This window comes from Lolium rigidum, chromosome 7 (assembly GCF_022539505.1).
Source record: "Lolium rigidum isolate FL_2022 chromosome 7, APGP_CSIRO_Lrig_0.1, whole genome shotgun sequence".
NCBI lineage: Eukaryota > Viridiplantae > Streptophyta > Magnoliopsida > Poales > Poaceae > Lolium > Lolium rigidum.
The window spans coordinates 337,263,709-337,282,282 of NC_061514.1; the positions used below are offsets into that span (position 1 = coordinate 337,263,709).

The following is an 18,574-nucleotide window of genomic DNA, read 5'->3' on the forward strand; positions in this document are numbered from 1 at the left end:
TCCGTCGATACAAGCGCCGGTTACAGCCTCCAGAGGACCACGGAAGGGTCGCCGCCGCCCGCGCCGACCACGCAGAGGAAGCTCGCGCCGCCGGAGACATACGAGAAGACGAGCGGCAGCGGGACGGGCAAGGCGGAAGAGTTAGAATAGGAAGTGCTGGTCGCGGCGGCGAAGTCGAGGCAGTAGACGGTGCCGTTGTCCGCCGCGACGCCGCACACAGTGGAGACCCCGCGACGTCGAGCGTGGAAGCGGAGGCGGAAGCCGCGAGCAGCGGGAGGGAATGGACGGGCTCCAACCATTGTTGGAGGCGGACACGAAGGTCTGAGTTCGGGCATGGATTTCTTCGTCGCGGAAGAAAAATGGGGAACGGTGCGAAGACGATGGGAAGGAAAAGAGATAAGGGAGAGAGAAGCGGTGAGGTGGGCCCGCGGACACGTGTCGCTCGCGCAAGGCGGAGGAAGAATCGCGTCGTATCGTCCGGGTGATCCAGAGCGTTTTCCTTTCTCCTTTCATCTCGGGAATACCCAACGCATTAGCTCTAGCCATATTAAGTCATGGTCACGGTTTAATTGTGAGGAGAGTAAAAACCATGGGAGCAAGTACAGTATACAGTACTTCAATTCGCACTAATCTCTCCTTTCATCTCGGGAATACCCAACGCATTAGCTCTAGCCATATTAAGTCATGGTCACGGTTTAATTGTGAGGAGAGTAAAAACGAGCAAGTAGTATACATGAAAAAGAGTTCAATTCCATTGCTCCTAAACGCACCAAGCACATAAAATGAATATATATGTGGTCTACTCCTTTTCACTCAACTCGTTTGATTCATCCGGAGTACCTACCGTACGTGGTGTCCTGCTCCGGAAAGATCGGTCATGAATGTAACGAGGCGGAGGCGTCCTACTTCATATATTGGACCCACTATAATAGGATCGGACAATCCCGAAATTCGGAATAACATTTGGTGTTTAATTAAATAAATATAGGCAACTGCAAAATTATGCATAAGGCCGACAACGACATGGCGGTGTAAACCAACCAATCTAGTCGGCGGCGGAGAGAGAGCTCTGGAATCGGGATGGATAGCGAGGAGAGAAGACGCACGCGTGCGAGATGGAGAACATTGTATCCGCCTAGAATGCTGGAGATTTATCTTTAGTGCTGAGCTAACCCATGCTGGGACGAATTGCAACCGTCCACGTAAACCGAATCACACGGCTCAAAAGTTGGCACTTCACTGATCCTAGGTCAAAGCCGCTCCGCCAGTCACAACGCTCATAATTAACTCCTCCTCCTGCCGCCCCCAACTCCCTCCTCCTCCCGCCGCCACCGGCCAAAGCCCCGGTGGCGTGGTGGCGGGGGATCCTATCCTGCTGCATCGGGTAGCGGCTCGGCTTGGTTTCATCTAGGTTTTCGGGGGACGTCGTCGGGATGGTGGAGGCGGCATCGTGTCGAAATAAAAGGGCTGGAGCTCAATCCCCATCTCGGCAAGGCCACTTGTGGCGGCGCCGACGAGCTGCTGCCGCTCTCAGATCTATGGATCTATGGAGGGTGGTCTCCCCGGGTGCGGTCGTTCTTCGACCCCGCCGTGGGGTTTGTGGAGTCTGTTCAGGAGTCGGAGGAATGCTGATGCTGTTGTCTTCCCCTTGGCCGACCGTGGTGGCGAGGGAGAGGAAGGGGATGGCACCACCGTCCCCCTTTTTAGGGTCATGTGTGCTCTTCTGGTGGTCTGCGGTTGCAGCGTCTTGTAGCTCCCTCCGGCCGGCCTTGGTGGCCATGGCGACTATCAAGGGCGACGCTAGGTTTTCGGTGCGGGAGTGGGATTTAGGGCGTGGGATGGCGGTGGATGTAGCGGTTTTGACCTGGGGAGAGAAGACAGTGGGGATAGGGAGGCCGGCGAGCTTCGCGGCTCCGGTGAATGGCTGGGTTGGTTGGGAACTTGATCGGCGGCAGCAGAGAGAGTGAGAGCTCTGGAATCGAGAGAGGGAGGGGAGTGGACGCCTAGAATGCTGGAGTGCTGAGCTAACTCACGCTGGGAAGAATAACAACCGTTCAGGTAAACCGAATCACACGGCTCAAAAGTTGGCACGTCATCAGTCATTAATCTAGGAGGTGAGCGGATTGGCTCCTAATTAATCTCTACCTAATAGTAAATCCCACTAATCTCTCCTTCCACCTCGGGAATACCCAACGCATTGGCTCTAGCCATATTAACTCATGGTCACGGTTTAATTGTGAGGTGAGTAAAAACGAGGCAACTTGCGGGTCATTCGTGACAAGGTAGCACATAAAAAGTTCAATTCCGTTGCTACTAAACGCAACAAGCTAAAATGAATATATGTGGTTTACTCTTTTTCACTCAAACTGTTTGATTAATCCAGGGAGTATCGTGCATGGAGAATGATGGAGATTCATCTGGAGTGCTGATCAACCGTCCCTCGAAAGTTGATTGGCTCCCCTCCCTAATTTATCTCTACCTAATAATCAATCCCACAATCCCTCCTTCCACCTCGGGAATACCCAACGCATGATAAGCTCTAGCCATATTAAGTCATGGTCACGGTTTAATTGTGAGGGGAGTAAAAACGAGTATGTACAGTACATAAAAAAAGTTCAATTTCATTGCTCCTAAACGCACCAAGCACATAAAATGAATATATATGTGGTCTGCTCCTTTTCACTCAACTCGTTTGATTCATCCGGAGTACGTACCGTACGTGGAGTCCTGCTCCGGAAAGATCGGTCTTGTCTCCGAGCATGAATGTAACGAGGCAGAGGCGTCCTACTTCATATATTGGACCCACTACAATAGGATCGGACAATACCGAAATTCGGAATAACATTTGCTGTTTAATTAAATAAATATATGCAACTGCGAAATATGCATAAGACCGACAACGACATGGGGTGCGGTCGATCTTCGACCCCGCCGTGGGGTTTGTGGAGTCTGTTCAGTAGTCTGAGGAGTGCTGATGTTGTTGTCTTCCCCTTGGCGGGCCGTGGTGGTGAGGGAGAGGAAGGGGATGGCACCAACGTCCCCCTTTTTAGGGTCGTGTGTGCTCTTCTGGTGGTATGTCGCTACAGCGTCTTGCAGCTCCCTCCGGCCGGCCTTGGTGGCCATGGCGACCGTCAAGTGCGACGCTAGGGTTTGGGCGCGAGAGTGGGATTGAGGGCGTGGGATGGCGGTGGATGTAGGGGATTTGACCCGGGGAGAGAAGACGGTGGGGCTAGGGAGTCCGACGAGCTTCGTGGCTCCTGAATGGCTGGGTTGGTTGGTCAGCGGCGGCGGAGAGAGAGCTCTGGAATCGGGAGAGGGAGGGGAGAGGACGCATAGAATGCTGGAGTGCTGAGTTAACAACGTTGGAAGACTGCTCATAGTGGGAGTAACTTAGCTAGTAACATCACACAACTCAAGGCATTTTGGTGACATGGCATGGCAATGAATGAAGAAAGAGACTGAGGTGGTAACTAGTTATGTTACCATAACATCACACATCCCAAGACACAATGAGTCTACCAAGATAGTAAATGACACAATGCATGACACCATATATAAGTTACTACCCACTATGGATGTAGTAACTTAGACTAGTAACATATATATGTTACTAGTCTAAATTACTCTCCACTATGAATAGCCGAAAGAATAACAACCGTTCAGCCGAATCACACGGCTTAAAAGTTGTCACGTCACCACTCATTAATCTACGAGGTGAGTGGACGGCAGTTGATTGGCTCCTAATTAATGTCTACCTAATAACTCCCACTAATCTCTCATTCCACCTCGGGAATACCCAACGACGTTGGCTCTAGCCATATTAACTCATGGTCACGTTTTAATTGTGAGGAGAGTAAAATCGAGACAACTTGCCGGTCATCCCTGACAAGCTAGCTAGCACATAAAAAGTTCAATTCCATTGCTCCTAAACGCACCAAGCTAAAATGAATATATGTGGTTTACTCCTTTGCACTCAAATTGTTTGATTAATCCAGGGAGTATCGTGCGTCGATTCACCGTCATCTTCGTCGGGCTCGTCCACGACATGCAGGCCGGACCAAGCACCACGTCCACGCGGCGGTCGTCCAGCAGCACTTCTGGAGACGAAATGAGCCCGGTTTAGAATAATCAAGGAATGGATGCCTGTATCAATTCGCTTAGGAAATACTTACTGTAGTAAAAGCAAACGCGTGTTCATCTTGCAAGTGCAGAAATGTGATCGAGGGCAGCAGGTTTAGTTAATTAATTAGCGATGGATGTATTGACATGGAGGGAGCGGATAAAAAAAAGATGTAGCGATCGCACGTACTACTGAATTGATCGCGTAGCGCGTTTGCGTCGCCGGCCGTTTGGATTAATGCTGGAATGGATGCATTAATTAATTAATGGACTTCCAGGCGCTCGGGTGCACGTGCAACACTTGATACCGCCATACAAATAAGCAACTCCATGTTGACCTCGTCAAACCGATTGTCAAGCTCTTGAATAACTTGATCAACAACACCAAGATACACTTCTCTTCTATAACGATCATCATTTGTTTGATTTTCATAATACCGTTGTGATCTTCCATGAGCCACATAATTAGATTCCGGGGAAGGAACTTCAATGCCATGAGTGTTGCAAATGAATGTCACATTTTCAAGAAATCTTTCCCATCCAAGTGATGACCTCATATCCTTCATTTTCTCCTTTGCCAATCCAACAAGCGCCATTGCATTGAGAATATCTTGATCCTTCTTTTGCAAAGCTATAGACAAGTCATTTGTGTAGCCAAGAACAACAAGCATCCAGTTGAGATTGAAAACAAAGTCAAATGATTCAAAGGCCGCGGCAACTCCTCTTATTCTTGTCCACTCACTCTTTTGTGAAAGATCTTTTCCAATCCTTACAAGCACCTCAAGTATCACCGGGTACATATCAACAATGTGTAGAATGGTCTTGTAATGAGAGCCCCAACGAGTATCACCGGGTCTAGATAAACCCATCTCTTGGTTGAGTCCACTTCCACTTTCAATTTCACCCATCTCAAGTGCCTGTAAAACTTGTTGAGCTCTAACATCTCGAAGCATGTCATGACGCTTGCAAGAAACTCCAATGATATTGAACAAATAAGAAACATGATCAAAGAACCACACACATGCTTCATTATCCTTTGCCACGGCAATAAGAACCAATTGAAGTTGGTGTGCAAAGCAATGTATGTAATAAGAAGATGGTGATTCTTTCATGATCAATGTTTCCAACCCCTTAATCTCACCCTTCATGTTGCTAGCCCCATCATAGTCTAGTAGTTTCTATCGCACAACATTCAATAATGTCATGTTGTATCCTTGGACTATTCAAGATGCAATTTCCGGGAGCATTCTTCAAAACAACCTTATTGACTTCCTCATTACCATCCGCAAGCCACTTTAGAAGTTCAAGAAAATTTCCCCGGTTGGTTGATTCTTCACTCTCATCATGTCCACGGAATGCCAATCCTTGTTTCAAAAGAAATATCAAGCATCTAAGAGAGTAAGTTAGCCTAGTCTTGTAAAGAAGTACATCCTTCTTAGACACCTTCATAAGAACATTATCAATTTTTGTGTTGGGTGCAACAAATAAGTTGTACTTCTCTTGAGCTTGGTTGTGAATGCTAGTAACACCACCCACATGCTTCTTAAATGATTCGGGTCTTTTCCAATTTCTAAAACCATCATTAACAAAGTCATCTCCTCCGGAATCTCCATTGGCTCTCTCTTTGAACAAAAAAACACACAAAGCAAAATGCCGCATTCTTTTTGATACTATATTCTAGACAATTGTAGTGATGAAACCAAACACAACTAAAGTGTCGATTTTTGCCCTTCTTTTTTTGTTGTTGGGAAAGCATGCTCATATGGTTGGCATGGACCTTTTAGGATATATCCTCTCCGAACATCATCTTGAATATTAACATCATAACTTGATATAGGAATCCTTTCCCCCGGATCATGTGGAAGAAAGTGAGCATCAGATGACCTTGCATTTGGTTGTTGGGGTGAAGGTGGGTGTGGTGTTGTATCTTCAATGTCAATGTCACTATCAATATCGGATTCGACTTCTTCATCGTGTACAATATCGGATTGGACCGGAGATGCAATCTTCTTTGATGCTTGTTTCTGAAAAAGTAGCGCAATTTGGCTATTCCTCTTCATTTCTACACAATTGAAATATTTAAACATTACCAATTTAGTAATTTTATGTGTTATTCTTAACATACAAACTTACAAAGTAACAGAGAATAGGCATACACAGGGACATACATTCATAGTTTCATACAGAGTAACAGAGAAATAGGCAAATAGCTACAAATCAGAAAATGTTGCTCACCGGCCTCACGCTACTGCTACTGCTTGTGGCCTCAGCAGTTGGGAAGATCAGGGGCGGGCGGCGCTCGACGTTCAGAGCAGCGGCCAGCGACCGACGGCCGGCGGACGGTGGTCTCTGCGGACTGCGGTTTGTTGTGAACGTGATCGTCCTCCTTTCTCAAAAACCCTAGGTACATATTTATAGTTCGTGGACTTTCTAACTTGGAAATAAACCTAACCGTGTACGAGCTAAACTCTATCTCTTAATTCTAAACATAAAACGTAATCTACCATAATGTACAGATACACGGGCAATCTAGCCCAAACTCTCGCACAAGGCCGATTCAGAGACACTTTATATGTATGTCCTCTAAGCCCATCTCAATCACGGCCCATCTCCTACTCTGGCTAAATTCTGGTGATAACAATATCTTATATTTTATTGACCAAATTAGTAGTCAAACTTGTTTCTCGAAGTGCGTAATTGCCCATTAATCGAGTATGGAGGTAGTACTTAAAGTTTAGGGAACCCGCAAAAAAAGTAAAGTTTAGAGAGAAAATATGAGCCAAGCGAAACTTTGTTCTTATCAAGATCACCCATGTATCCACATACGTTCAAAGTGGTCCAGTAGAAATGTCAACATCTTATAAGATGCACACTTGTTACGACCTTGCTCTCAATACTGCAGCACGGTAGTGCTCACGACGGTGCATGTTGCTGGCAACCAAAATGTCCACACACGTCTCGAACCGTTCCGTTACCCGTCGTCCTCGCTTGTAAGCTGTGCGAATGGCGGCTGCGTCTGAGTGTGTCATCTCCACGGGACCATCCATGGCACCGGCGGAGCTAGTAGGGGGTTGAGGAGAGGGTCGACCGACCCAGCTCAGTTCGGAGCGATAACAGGTCCCAATCGAGTCCTGCCCGAGTGACGGAGTCGTTTAATTGATCATAAATTTCCCAAAATAGTTCTTGATAGTCATTTTTTAGTTGTAGTTGATGAAATATGCAAATTAAATCGGTTTGAATCTTTTTGGTTAAATACACTTTTTTTCTATCTAAATATTTTTAAAGTTTATTTCAGGCTCAGTACAATTCCGAGGTCCGCTGCTGATTCATAGTAATGGCAGCCTCACCAATGATGCATGCTATCTTGGCAGAATGAGCAGTGTGTGTGAGCGAAAGAAAGCACCAAAATGGCTCGTGATCCATCTCCCGCCTGGCCTGTCTTCGATCGGCACATCACGCCTTCGCGATTGCTCCGCCGCACATGCTGCTGGTGCCTGGCTATCGGCGGCCGCCGGGTCGCTGTGTACTGAAACAGACATTGTTGATCGCTGCTGTGATGCAGACATTGCCAGAAAAAATCGGGAAGAGATAACGAAATACTAGCTACTACTACGTACTAGCCTACTAGTACATGAAGAGTCCGGCATGCAGAGGCGGAGCTACCCTGCCCAGAGCAAGCAAGGAAAATGGCCGGCCACGTCGCGCGTGAGGCCCTCCGGGCGCGCGTGCGGGCGATGCCCTGGACGGTGCGGCTGCAGCTCCGCGCGCTCGAGGCCGGCGTCGACGCCACGCAGCGCCGGGACGGCACCATCAACCGCTTCCTCTTCTCGCTGCTCGTCGACCGCCAGGCGCCCGCCAACCCCGCGCGCCCGGACGCGCTCGGCGTCCGCTCCGTCGACGCTTCCACCGCCGTGCGAGCCCGCGTCTACTTCTCCTCCGCGCCCACGCCCGCCGAGACAGAGCCCTCGCCGCGGCCCGTGATCGTTTACTTCCACGGCGGCGGCTTCACGTACTTCTCCGCGGCCACGCGCCCCTACGACGCGCTCTGCCGCACCATCTGCCGCGAGACCGGCGCCGTCGTCGTGTCCGTCAGCTACCGCCTCGCGCCCGAGCACCGCTTCCCCGCCGCATACGACGACGGCGAGGCCGCCCTCCGGTACCTCGCCACTACCGGCCTCCCCGCCGAGATACCCGTCCGCGCAGACCTCGCCCGCTGCTTCCTCGCCGGCGACAGCGCGGGCGCCAACATCGCGCACCACGTCGCGCAGCGCTGGACGGCGGCTGCCACGCCGCCACCCATCCGCCTCGCCGGCCTCCTGCTCCTTGCCGCCTACTTCGGGGGCGTGGACAGGACGGAGTCGGAGCTAGCTCTCGAGGGCGTGGCGCCGATCGTCAACCTCCGCCGGTCCGACTTCTGGTGGAAGGCGTTCCTGCCGGAGGGCGCCGACCGGAACCATCCGGCCGCGCACGTGACGGGTGAGGCTGGACCGGAACCGGAGCTGCCGGAGGCGTTCCCGCCGGCGATGGTTGTGGTCGGTGGGCTCGACCCTCTGCAGGACTACGGGCGGCAGTACGCCGCCATGCTGCGCCGGAAGGGGAAGGAGGTGCGGGTGGTGGAGTTCCCGGACGCCGTGCATGCCTTCTACTTCTTCCCGGTGCTGCCGGACACCGGCAAGCTCGTCGCCGAGATCAAGGCGTTCGTGGAGAGCACCGCCCCGGAGCCGATCGCGTAGAGAACTCGAGATGATGATTACGACCACTCGTCGTGAATCAGAGGCATTATGTTCTCGTGCTTGTCTCTGTTAATGTATATTGTTTGCTCGATACAATTATACTCCATTATCTGAAGTCTGTGCGAGTAGCCGCGTCTGCTAAATTATTCCAGTGTGTCGTACAAGTTTCAAAATTGACATCTTGATGTATTCTGTGTGCAAGATGAACAAGGACACAGTATTGAAGGGTGGCCCCGTGAAAACATGGTGGCACCCCAAAGTTATACTCCATCCGTTCACTAATATAAGATGTACTCCCTCCGAAAATGGTGAATGGAACCTGGGTGCGCGCGCACCCATTTACGAAAAGTTAAAAAAAAATGCTATTTAAAAATTTCTAAAAAATGTGAAGTAAATTTTTGCATGTAGATATTATGTTGATACTTACTCATGTGTGTTTTCACGGAAAATACCATTGTGTGTGACCTACACAAAAATGACAAAATGCAAATTCCTATTCCTGTGAATAGTACAAATTCCTGTTCACTATTCTCATTTGGACATTTTGTCATTTTTATACAGGCCACACACAATGGTATTTTTTCGTGAAAACTCACACGAGTAAGTATCAACATAATATGTACATCCAAAATTTTACTTCACATTTTTTGGAAACTTTTTAAATAGCATTTTTTTGAACTTTTCGTAAATGGGTGCGCGCGTACCCAGGTTCCATTCCTCCGGGTCGGTATTTCCTCTCTTTTTTAAACTTGTTGGCAACTTTGTTCAGATATAGATGCAACTGACGTATTTTAATGTTAAATATATCCGTATATAGATAAAGTTGTGAACAGAGAGTGCACTGAAAAGTTAATGAACAAAGGGTTGTATGTTTGTGTCTTATATTCTAATCCGTACTTGTTTCCAAAGTAAATATAATTAAAGGAATAGCCCAAATCTCACATAGAAGGTTCAAGCTGTTGAAAATGAAAATTTCTGAGTAGTACCATCACTACACAAAGCGTTTCAGATGGGCCTTTCATACAGTTCGTACAAGTTCACAACACAAGAATGCATAATCTGGCCATTGAGAATTCATCAGCCCACTTAAAAGGTATTGCCCCGGCCACCAAATACAAACTCACTTTGAAAAAAAAAAGCTATATACATCAATCGATGCAGTTGCCTTGCTACTTCATTAAAAAAAAATACAAACTCGCAAAAAGGATAGGGGATCCAAGTTTTTCAAGCTCCTAAGCTAGCTCTTCACCGGCTAAGTGTGAAAGTTAAACATGTTCCCCGAACATGAAAAAACCCTGCCGTGCTCGCATCGCCTAACCCTAGACGGCTTTGTTGAGAACATGGTGTATTTTTTTCGAGACCACACCGAAAGAAATGGTGAAGTTGGTCAAAACAGGTTGCTAGCATGTTACTATTATGTTGAGAACCCAATGCACACTGAGATCGAGTTTTAGAAGGTTTTAGATGGAACTACAACTATTTTTACACTCTGTGCAAACTCTTAATATTTGGTCTCCACATTTTTGTCAAAGGAGTGATGCATTTGGCAAGCTGGCATTTCAACTTTGCACAAATGCACATATGTGAAGGGATGTGCTACTACCTTTTTTTAGATTGGATTTGCTACCTAATTGTCCTTTATATAACTAAACTTGCATAGCATTTGTGACATGTGTTTGATTGGATAACAACTAAAGATCCAATGCTTATGTCGACTTAGAAATAGATCGTATATATGAAATATATATTTTTGGCCTCTCAACTATTTGTGAAGCCAAATACCAAAATTTCTTTGTCCTGGCCGGTAGTATATTTACCTTGACGATGCTCATTCATTCGACGATGTGTGTGTGCTTTGGTGGCCAGGTCGATCTTTTTATAATTACCATTTACCCATAGTAGTACAAAGATCCAAAAAATTACTATAAATTATATTATTAGACCACCTAACTATAAGTACAAGTTCTCGCTGCTTCATCACGAGAGCTGGGCCAAACTTGTTGTAGTAGAGGCCTCGTGATTTCCAGCCACTGGATTTTGTTGCCTCCCGATGGCATGCACCATACTCCAGTTTGCTAGTAGTATTTCTCACCGGAGGTACTCCTCTGTACATCCCTATTGGACGAGTGATCTAGCGACTTGCTGTAATTTTGTTTAACATGTGCATGGTTGGTAATTGTACAAGGAAAGTGCGCATAGCAATAGTGTGCCCTATCGGCCTATCGTATCATCGCGCCGTACAGAAGGATCGTTCGTACGGTGTCACTGTTTCCATTTATTTGGCCTGCTGGGACGTGTCAAAATTTTGCCGGCTGGCCGTTGTGGCCTCTTAATTCTCATTGACCAAGGGTAGGCTGCAATTCTTCGCCAACCGAAAGCTGTTTTTGAACGTTGTGGCACCTAAGTTTCCATGGAACCCGTTTAATGTGCGGACCAAAAATCACTATTTTCACATCTCCAAAAATCTCAAACAAAAATTTTGCATATAGAGGATGTTCGTATGTACGTGCGTGTTTTTTATACCCAAATTTGAAAGTATGTAGCTTAGTCAAAAATGATAAGTTTTTTTAAAGCTGGACAGTGGCTCTTAGAGCAAGTTCAATAGTAGAGCCAACTGTTGGCTATAAGCCAACTACCATGTAATCTATAGTCATTTTAGAGCCAACATGTATAATAGTGAGCTATAAAATTATACTACTTTACTAGTGCATGGCCCACCATTCACTCTCACATAGTGCCTAGGAAGCACGTCTGTAAGCCTACTCTTGCATAAGAGCCCACTTCTCTTCTCTCTCCTCCTCTCTCTCCTCCAACTAGGCAACAATATATTATTTTAATCATTATAGCCAACTGACTAGGACTTATTGTACTTGCTCTTAGCCTTGTAAATAAGGAGAGCCAATTCCTCTTTAAAGACCTTTAAACAGGAAGTCATTCCGGGACTTTCAAAGAGCCCAACAACCCAACATAATAATATCCAGAGAGAAAGGTTGGTCAATAGCAGCTATAAGACTGTCAATGAAATCCATGACGTGATTGATTGTCCAGAAGGATTACAGGAACCCAGCCAGTGCAAACATATTGCCAACACATAACCACAAAGGGGCAGCTACACAATAGATGGTTCCTGGATTCTATTAAAGAAGAGTTGCACATGGCACATGAATAATCAGGTCCAAGAAGCTGGCTGTGTTAAGCCTATCTTGCAGTAATAGCCAGAAGAAAACCTTATGCTTGGACTAACAACAGTTTTTTCAAATACGTTTGTGTGCTAGACATGTGATATGCTGACCAACAAGCTGCTTATATGCCTGCGAAACTTTGAAGATATCAGAACTTCCAAAAGCCACCCAACTATCAGTTTCATTGCCCCCAGGCTTTGCTTTCGACATAGGCTTCTTGCATGCATCTACGCTCTCCTTTCTGCAACCTCCACACGCATCCCGCTAAACGGATTCCAGGGCTTTGTGTGGCCAATAGACGTGGACTACGGCAAGGGGATCCACTATCCCCCGAGTTGTCCATCTTGATCATCGAGGTCCTTGATTCGATGATTGGAAAGCTATCCAAGAGGGGATTCTCACAACCCAAAATGTCTTTTTTTACACAACCCAAAATGTTCGTTTTCCCTGAAAGCTTGTGTGAGAACATAGAATGTCCATATGTACACGTGAAATTTTATTTTCAATTTTTTAATATTTTTGAGATGTAATATTTATGCATTTTCAATTAGAGGTTCATCCATGGAAAGAGCTCAAGAGTCAGAGCCACTAGAAGCAGCCTAAAACGATTCGTTCATTGTCCATAATAAGGCCCATAACCCTTTGTTCTGGTCTCCTTCAACCATACGAGAGAAAACATTCGCTGCTCTAATGGCGTCGCCACAAGGTTTCCGCCGCCGCTGCATATGCCTATAGCTGGGACTTGTAGGGACATTGGTTCCGGGGGGCGGAGCGACAATCCAGCCCCCCCTGGGGCCGGCCCTGGCGGTAACCACCATCTGCGTAACATGTAAGCATGGAGTCTATGTCAGGAATGTCGCGGGCACATCACAGTGCACGTCCATGGGCAACTGATGGTACAGTGGGAGAGGAGGGCAAGGAGCGTTGGTCACATCAAACTCGATTTATTCTTACATTTTACTTGCCACATCGGACTCAAACCTACATCTAGCAACTTGCCTCGTACACGAGCTTCAACTACTAATACTTTCTCCGTCCGAAAATAGGTGACTCATATTTTTCTTAGATCAACATGTATTTACACGCTAAAATACATCTAAATCATTTATTTGGACAGAGAAGTACAATTCCTAGCGGGAAACGATTCACTACAAAGGGACTCACCTATGTGGACAAAGTACTACTTGACATGCGCTACATGTCCAAACCGGACACTACTATAAACTGATCAAGCCAGCCTAGTTCCTACTAGGGCCGGTCCACAGATTTTAGAGGTCCTAGGACGAAACGACATCCAGAACCTCTTGTTCCCAGTAGCGAAGTCTTCTTACTGAGGGGGCCATGGCCCCCTACTCTGAATTATTTTTATGATATTTATTTATGCCGAATTTTTATATATAACTTAAAATTTAAACATGATTGATGTTCTGGCCCCTTAACAATCTGCATCACACAAAAAAGACCTAAAAAATATTAGTATTGGGAAAGAGAAATATTAGGGTAATACAATAACAAACTAAATAATATTTAGATTTGAAAAATCCATGGTCTTCGAAATCTTGAAAAAGATGTTTGAAAATATTTATTTCTGTTGATCGAGTGCTATGCCATGATTCTTATTTCTACCAGTAGATACTAATGTACACATGTATATACATATATATCTTTTAAATTAATCATAAAGCAATTATGAGGGTCAGTGTTGTTTTGGATATTTGGGAAGGCCAGAGAGAAATCATATGTTCAGGAAAATATTTAATTTTTTTTTGTTAAAATAAGTTGGAGTAGAGGCACGGTAAGCTACAGCTTGAACCTTATATATTCAATAGAATTATTCTAAATGATAGTTTAGGACATCTAAAGCATAAATATTGAAATAAATGTTTGGTAAAATGCACCGTAACGATAAACTATAGTTTAGGACATCTATATTTTCTAAAATTATTCTAAACTCTACCGCCTAAGTACAAGCATAAATACATCAAGTATGTAAAGAAATCTTGGGCTAGAGCCATCGCTCCTGAAAGGCCCGGGGCGAGCACCGTACCCCTTTGCCCCGCCCTATGGGCCGGTCCTGCTTGGTCAGCGTGGACCACCGTATCCAGCGGTGTGGCAAAGAGATGTCTTATATTTTTTTTGGACAAGAATAGCCTTAGTTTGTTGGTGCATGTGGTTAAATGCAAGACATTGTCTTTAAGGGGCTCTCTATCCCTCACCGCTACTGAGGCGAATCGGTGGGGAATAGCCAATTTGCTGAGGGTTAGACTAGATTTGGAGGAAGGGTGCAGGTTGAGCGAGTAGTTGGCATATCCTCGGTTATCCTTGTCGCAACGTGGAATCCGCGTTCTTAACGCATGTGCTTACCCAGTGTAATCTAGCCGCTTGGCCTCTTCTCTTTTTATATGAAGCTTGTTATAGTAGAGTTTATTGTAGTAGATAGATGTAAAGTCTTGTGCTAAGGCTCAAAAGGACCACCGCACCAGAGAAGCAACCATCGCCAATGATAAAAATCGTAGATGAGAAAAGATAGACATAAAACCACACTAATTAACATGAAAAACGATCGAATCCTAGAAGAGCCGATGGGGCCACGACTCCAAGCGCCATCCGTCATCGGTAGACGCACCACCGGAGCGATGATAGGGCGGAGAGATCCTTATTCTGACTTCAATTTGTTGCCGCAGTCTTACCATCCCGAAGAACCCACCAAGAAAACATAAAACAAGAAACCTGACCCTCTCGCCAGCGAGAGGTCGGGGTTTGCCGAGAAGCCATCAAAGGCGGACAGAGCAGTTGGAGCACCGACGGAGGGGATGGCAACACTAGCCACCTAGGGTATAACGTCTGTTTTCTCTTTTCGTCGCATACCCGTCCGTCAGTGTCGGACGCAACTGGGTGGCCCACCCTGAAATTTTGGAAAACATTTTATATTTATTTATTTGAGAAAAAATGTCACACATGGGCATTGCAAAAGTAAAAAAATTAGGCGGTGTGCCCCCCGATAGTTTTTTTTTTTTTTTTTTTTTGAGTCGGCCACTTCCGTTCCTGGTTCCTTTTTCGTACTGATCTTTTCTTCTTATATGAAATTTAATACTTGGAAAAACATTTTCACCGTCGATCTCCTCCAAAGCAATTTGTTACAGATTATTTCTTCCAGGATTTTATTGTAAAGGAGATAACCAGAGATGATATTCTCCTAGCATACAACACGATGAGCGCTCACCGGCGTCGCGAGTATGTACGAGTGAAACGAAGCTGCGAACTAATGATCGGGCGTGTTGGTTTCGATGAAGGCCTTGAAATCCTTATCGAGCTTGGCGGCGTCGGGGAGATCCGGGAAGATGTAGAATGAGTGGATGGCGTCGGGGAGCTCCAGCAGCTGCACCTGTTTCCCCTTCCTTTGCAGCATGGCGGCGTACCGTCTTTGCCAGTCCTGCAAGGAGTCGAGCCCTCCCACCACCACCATGGCCGGCGGGAACGCCTCGGGGAAGCTCGGGCTCCGGGCCCGCCTCGCCGGTGACGTGCGCCGCCGTGTGGTTCCGGTCGGCTCCCTCTGGCAGGAACGCTCTCCACGCCCAGTCGGAGCGGCGCATGTTGACGATCGGTGCCACGCCCTCCAGCCTCAGCTCCGCGTCGGTGCGCTCCTCGCCGCCGAAGTACGGCTGCAGCAGGACGATCCCAGCGAGGCGGACAGTGGTGTTGGAGGGAGGGCAGGCCGTCCACCGGTGCGCGACGTGGTGCGCGATGTTGCCGCCGGCGCTATCCCCGGCGAGGAAGCAGCGGGAGAGGTCGACGGGGACGGAGACGTCGGCGGGGAGGCCTGTGGTGGTGAGATAGCGGAGGACGTCCTCGCCGTCGTCGTAGGCCGCCGGGTACCGGTGCTCTGGCGCGAGGCGGTAGTTCACGGAGACGATCACCGCGCCCAGCTCGCGGCAGAAGCGGCGGCACATGGCGTCGAGCGGCCTGGAGGCGGCGGAGAGCAGCGAGAAGCCGCCGCCGTGGAAGTAGACGACGACGGGGAGAGGTGCCGTCCCGGCCTGTTCCGACGACGGGGAGAAGACGCGCGCCCAGAGGCCTCGGGAGGTGTCGACGGCGACGTCGGCCGAGCGCACGCCGCGCGCATCCGGGCGGGAACTGGCGCGGGTCTGCCTGTCGACGAGCGAGAAGAGGAACCGGTTGACGGTGCCGTCCCGGCGCTGCGAGAGGTCGCAGGCGGCAGAGAGGGCGAAGACCTGGAACCGCACCGTCCATGGCAGCGCCGCCAGCCCCTGGCCCTTCTTCTTGGCAGCCCCCATCTTCTCGCCGCCGTCCCCGGTGCTGGACATGAAGCCAATGCAAGACGCAGAATCGAGCGAACCTCCTCGTATATACGCGCAGTCGCGCACACACACGTACCAGTGGGAACTGGGAATGTGGGATGGCCGACCACGTTGGGGCGACGTCGCTGGCAACGAACGGGCAAGGTACACAGTACAGAAAAACAGTGCAGGCCCAGAGGGAGATGCAAGCTGTGGGTTATTTAGCGTATTTTCAAAGGTGCAAGGCATTTTCGGCATTTAAAATGGTCGTGTGCGTCCGTTTGCGTCCACCGAAATGACCACGCGACCGTTTGAGCCGGGATGTCTCAACTGCGCCACACATTTTTGGGGTTGCATTCTTTCAACATAAACATAATTACACAGTGAATAAAGAAAAATAAAAAATATAATAATGAACGACGCATGTACCGCCTGCTATCCTAACCTACTCCTCGTCGTCGTCGAGCGGGAAGAATTCCGGTATCTTCCACGGCTAGTTGGCAACCGGCAGAACATACGCCGGTGCCGCCGGTGGTGGAGGTGGAGGTGGAGGAGCCCACGGGTTGAAGACGGAGGTGGAGGCGGCGGCGGGTGCGGGGCCAAGTTCTGCAACGCCCCTTGTAGGGCTTCGTCCTCCGTAAGGCCTGGCGGCATGATGTCGGTGGCGTACCGGGGCAGCGACGGCTGCATCGGTCGGTCCACTTGCGACACGAGGACGCCGAGCTTCTCGATCTCCTTGTCGGTCATCGTCGGCGGGTAATCGAACTTCCGGCCCTCCGCCATGGCCGCCCGCCGCCAGTCGTGGAAGACGCAAGGGACAAAGTCGTCTGATCGTCTGGCTTCCTCGTTGTGGTAGGTCAATGCGTCGTCTTCTTCGTCGTCCTATGGATGCGCAGGAGGAGCCGGCAGCTATAGTGTTCGACGACGAGGCTGCGGTGGCCGCTCAAACGGGAAGTCCCGGTCGCCGAGGAAGCTCGCCTTCCTCCTCGGTCTGGCGCTAGGTGTGCCATTGATTGGAGTCCACGACGAAGGCGAGATTGTCGCGGAGGTCCGGCGGGCCCCGGATCTCGGGGCTCCTCTCAAGCTCACGACAGGGCACCGACGGGACAGGCACCCGGAGGCAGCTGAGCCACCAGCCGCCGCCAGGCAAGTGGACGTCCCCTCAGCGGTTGCATGTCACCCAGTTTGCGTGCAACACCAGCGCCATATTGACGGGGAGGGGCACCATGTTCGTCCGCGTGTCCTTCTTGGTGCCGTTATTGGACGCCTCGGAGTCGTGCTTCTTCTTCCCAATGGTGATGCGGCGGCCCGGTGGTGAGGGTGGGAGCGGAGGTGCCGATGGTGTGGGCGATGGCAGGAACGATTTCGATCACCTTTTAAAGGCCAGGCACGCGGGGGACACGATACTATTGATGGTGGATTGGTGGCGCAGAAGTCTAGCCGATACGACGGTCGCGGAAGCGATGCGCTCGAAACAGGCTTCTAGACCGATGCCAGACGGACGCATCCGAGACGCAAATATGCGTTGCGTATGCGTCTTCGCGGACAACCTGATCACAATTGCTGAACCTGGGTAGAGGCGCATTTTTCAACCGTGCGGTGGCAAATAGTCTCTCCGCTTCTATTTGCGTTGGGTCATTGGAGATGCGTTTATCTGAAGTAGATAATGATCGTGTGAAGCAACGCGTCTCCAGTAGCGTGACGCTGCTTGCAAGTGGTCCGCTCCACCAGCATGAACATAGTGATTGCTATGGAACGGGGAAGATGGCAAAGGGCAGCTTTCGACTATATCGTTCTCCGTCCTCGTGCAAGCCATACCCTGTGAATCCGAGGCCAAACAGAACACTCCGCCCCCAACCCTCCGCCCCCAACCCTAACCCTCCCGCACCCCGCCCTCCGCCGCCGCCGCCGGTAGCGCCGCCGGGGGCAAAGTCCCTCGGGGCGTGGCGGCGGCGGGGGCCCTTCCTCGTCGCCGCGTGCAGATCGGCGGCCGGATCCCCACCTCCTCGATGCTTGGCGGTGCAGACGCGCGTGGGATGGGCGACGGCGGCGGCGGCCCTCCTCCCGTCGGCTGTCCCCTGGCGGACTGGTCGGCGCGGGTGGGATGGGCGGGACTGGTCGGCGCGGGTGGGATGGGCGGCGCTGCGGTCTCCCTCTTCTCGTCGGCTTCCCGCAGCACTCCGGCAGGGGTTGGTGGTGGGCGGCGGCCAGACCCTCGGTCTGCGCCATGCCATCCACCCCC

General features: G+C 49.3%; 1 protein-coding gene and 1 pseudogene across 1 annotated transcript; one reads left to right on the top strand and one right to left on the bottom strand.

Annotated features, from left to right (window-relative positions):
• Positions 1-7,805: 7,805 nt before the first annotated feature.
• LOC124676331 (probable carboxylesterase 18) lies at positions 7,806-9,031 on the top strand. Its single transcript, XM_047212412.1, has 2 exons — positions 7,806-8,857; positions 8,891-9,031. The coding sequence occupies exon 1, from the start codon at positions 7,806-7,808 to the stop codon at positions 8,850-8,852; it is 1,047 nt and encodes a 348-aa protein (XP_047068368.1). The 3' UTR covers positions 8,853-8,857; positions 8,891-9,031.
• Positions 9,032-15,128: 6,097 nt separating this feature from the next.
• On the bottom strand, positions 15,129-16,392 carry LOC124676857 (annotated as a pseudogene).
• Between the last annotated feature and the right edge of the window lie 2,182 nt (positions 16,393-18,574).

What these genes read in the sequence shown, in the direction of transcription:
- LOC124676331 (XM_047212412.1), top strand. Translation starts at nt 7,806, where the DNA reads ATGGCCGGCCACGTCGCGCGTGAGGCCCTCCGGGCGCGCGTGCGGGCG.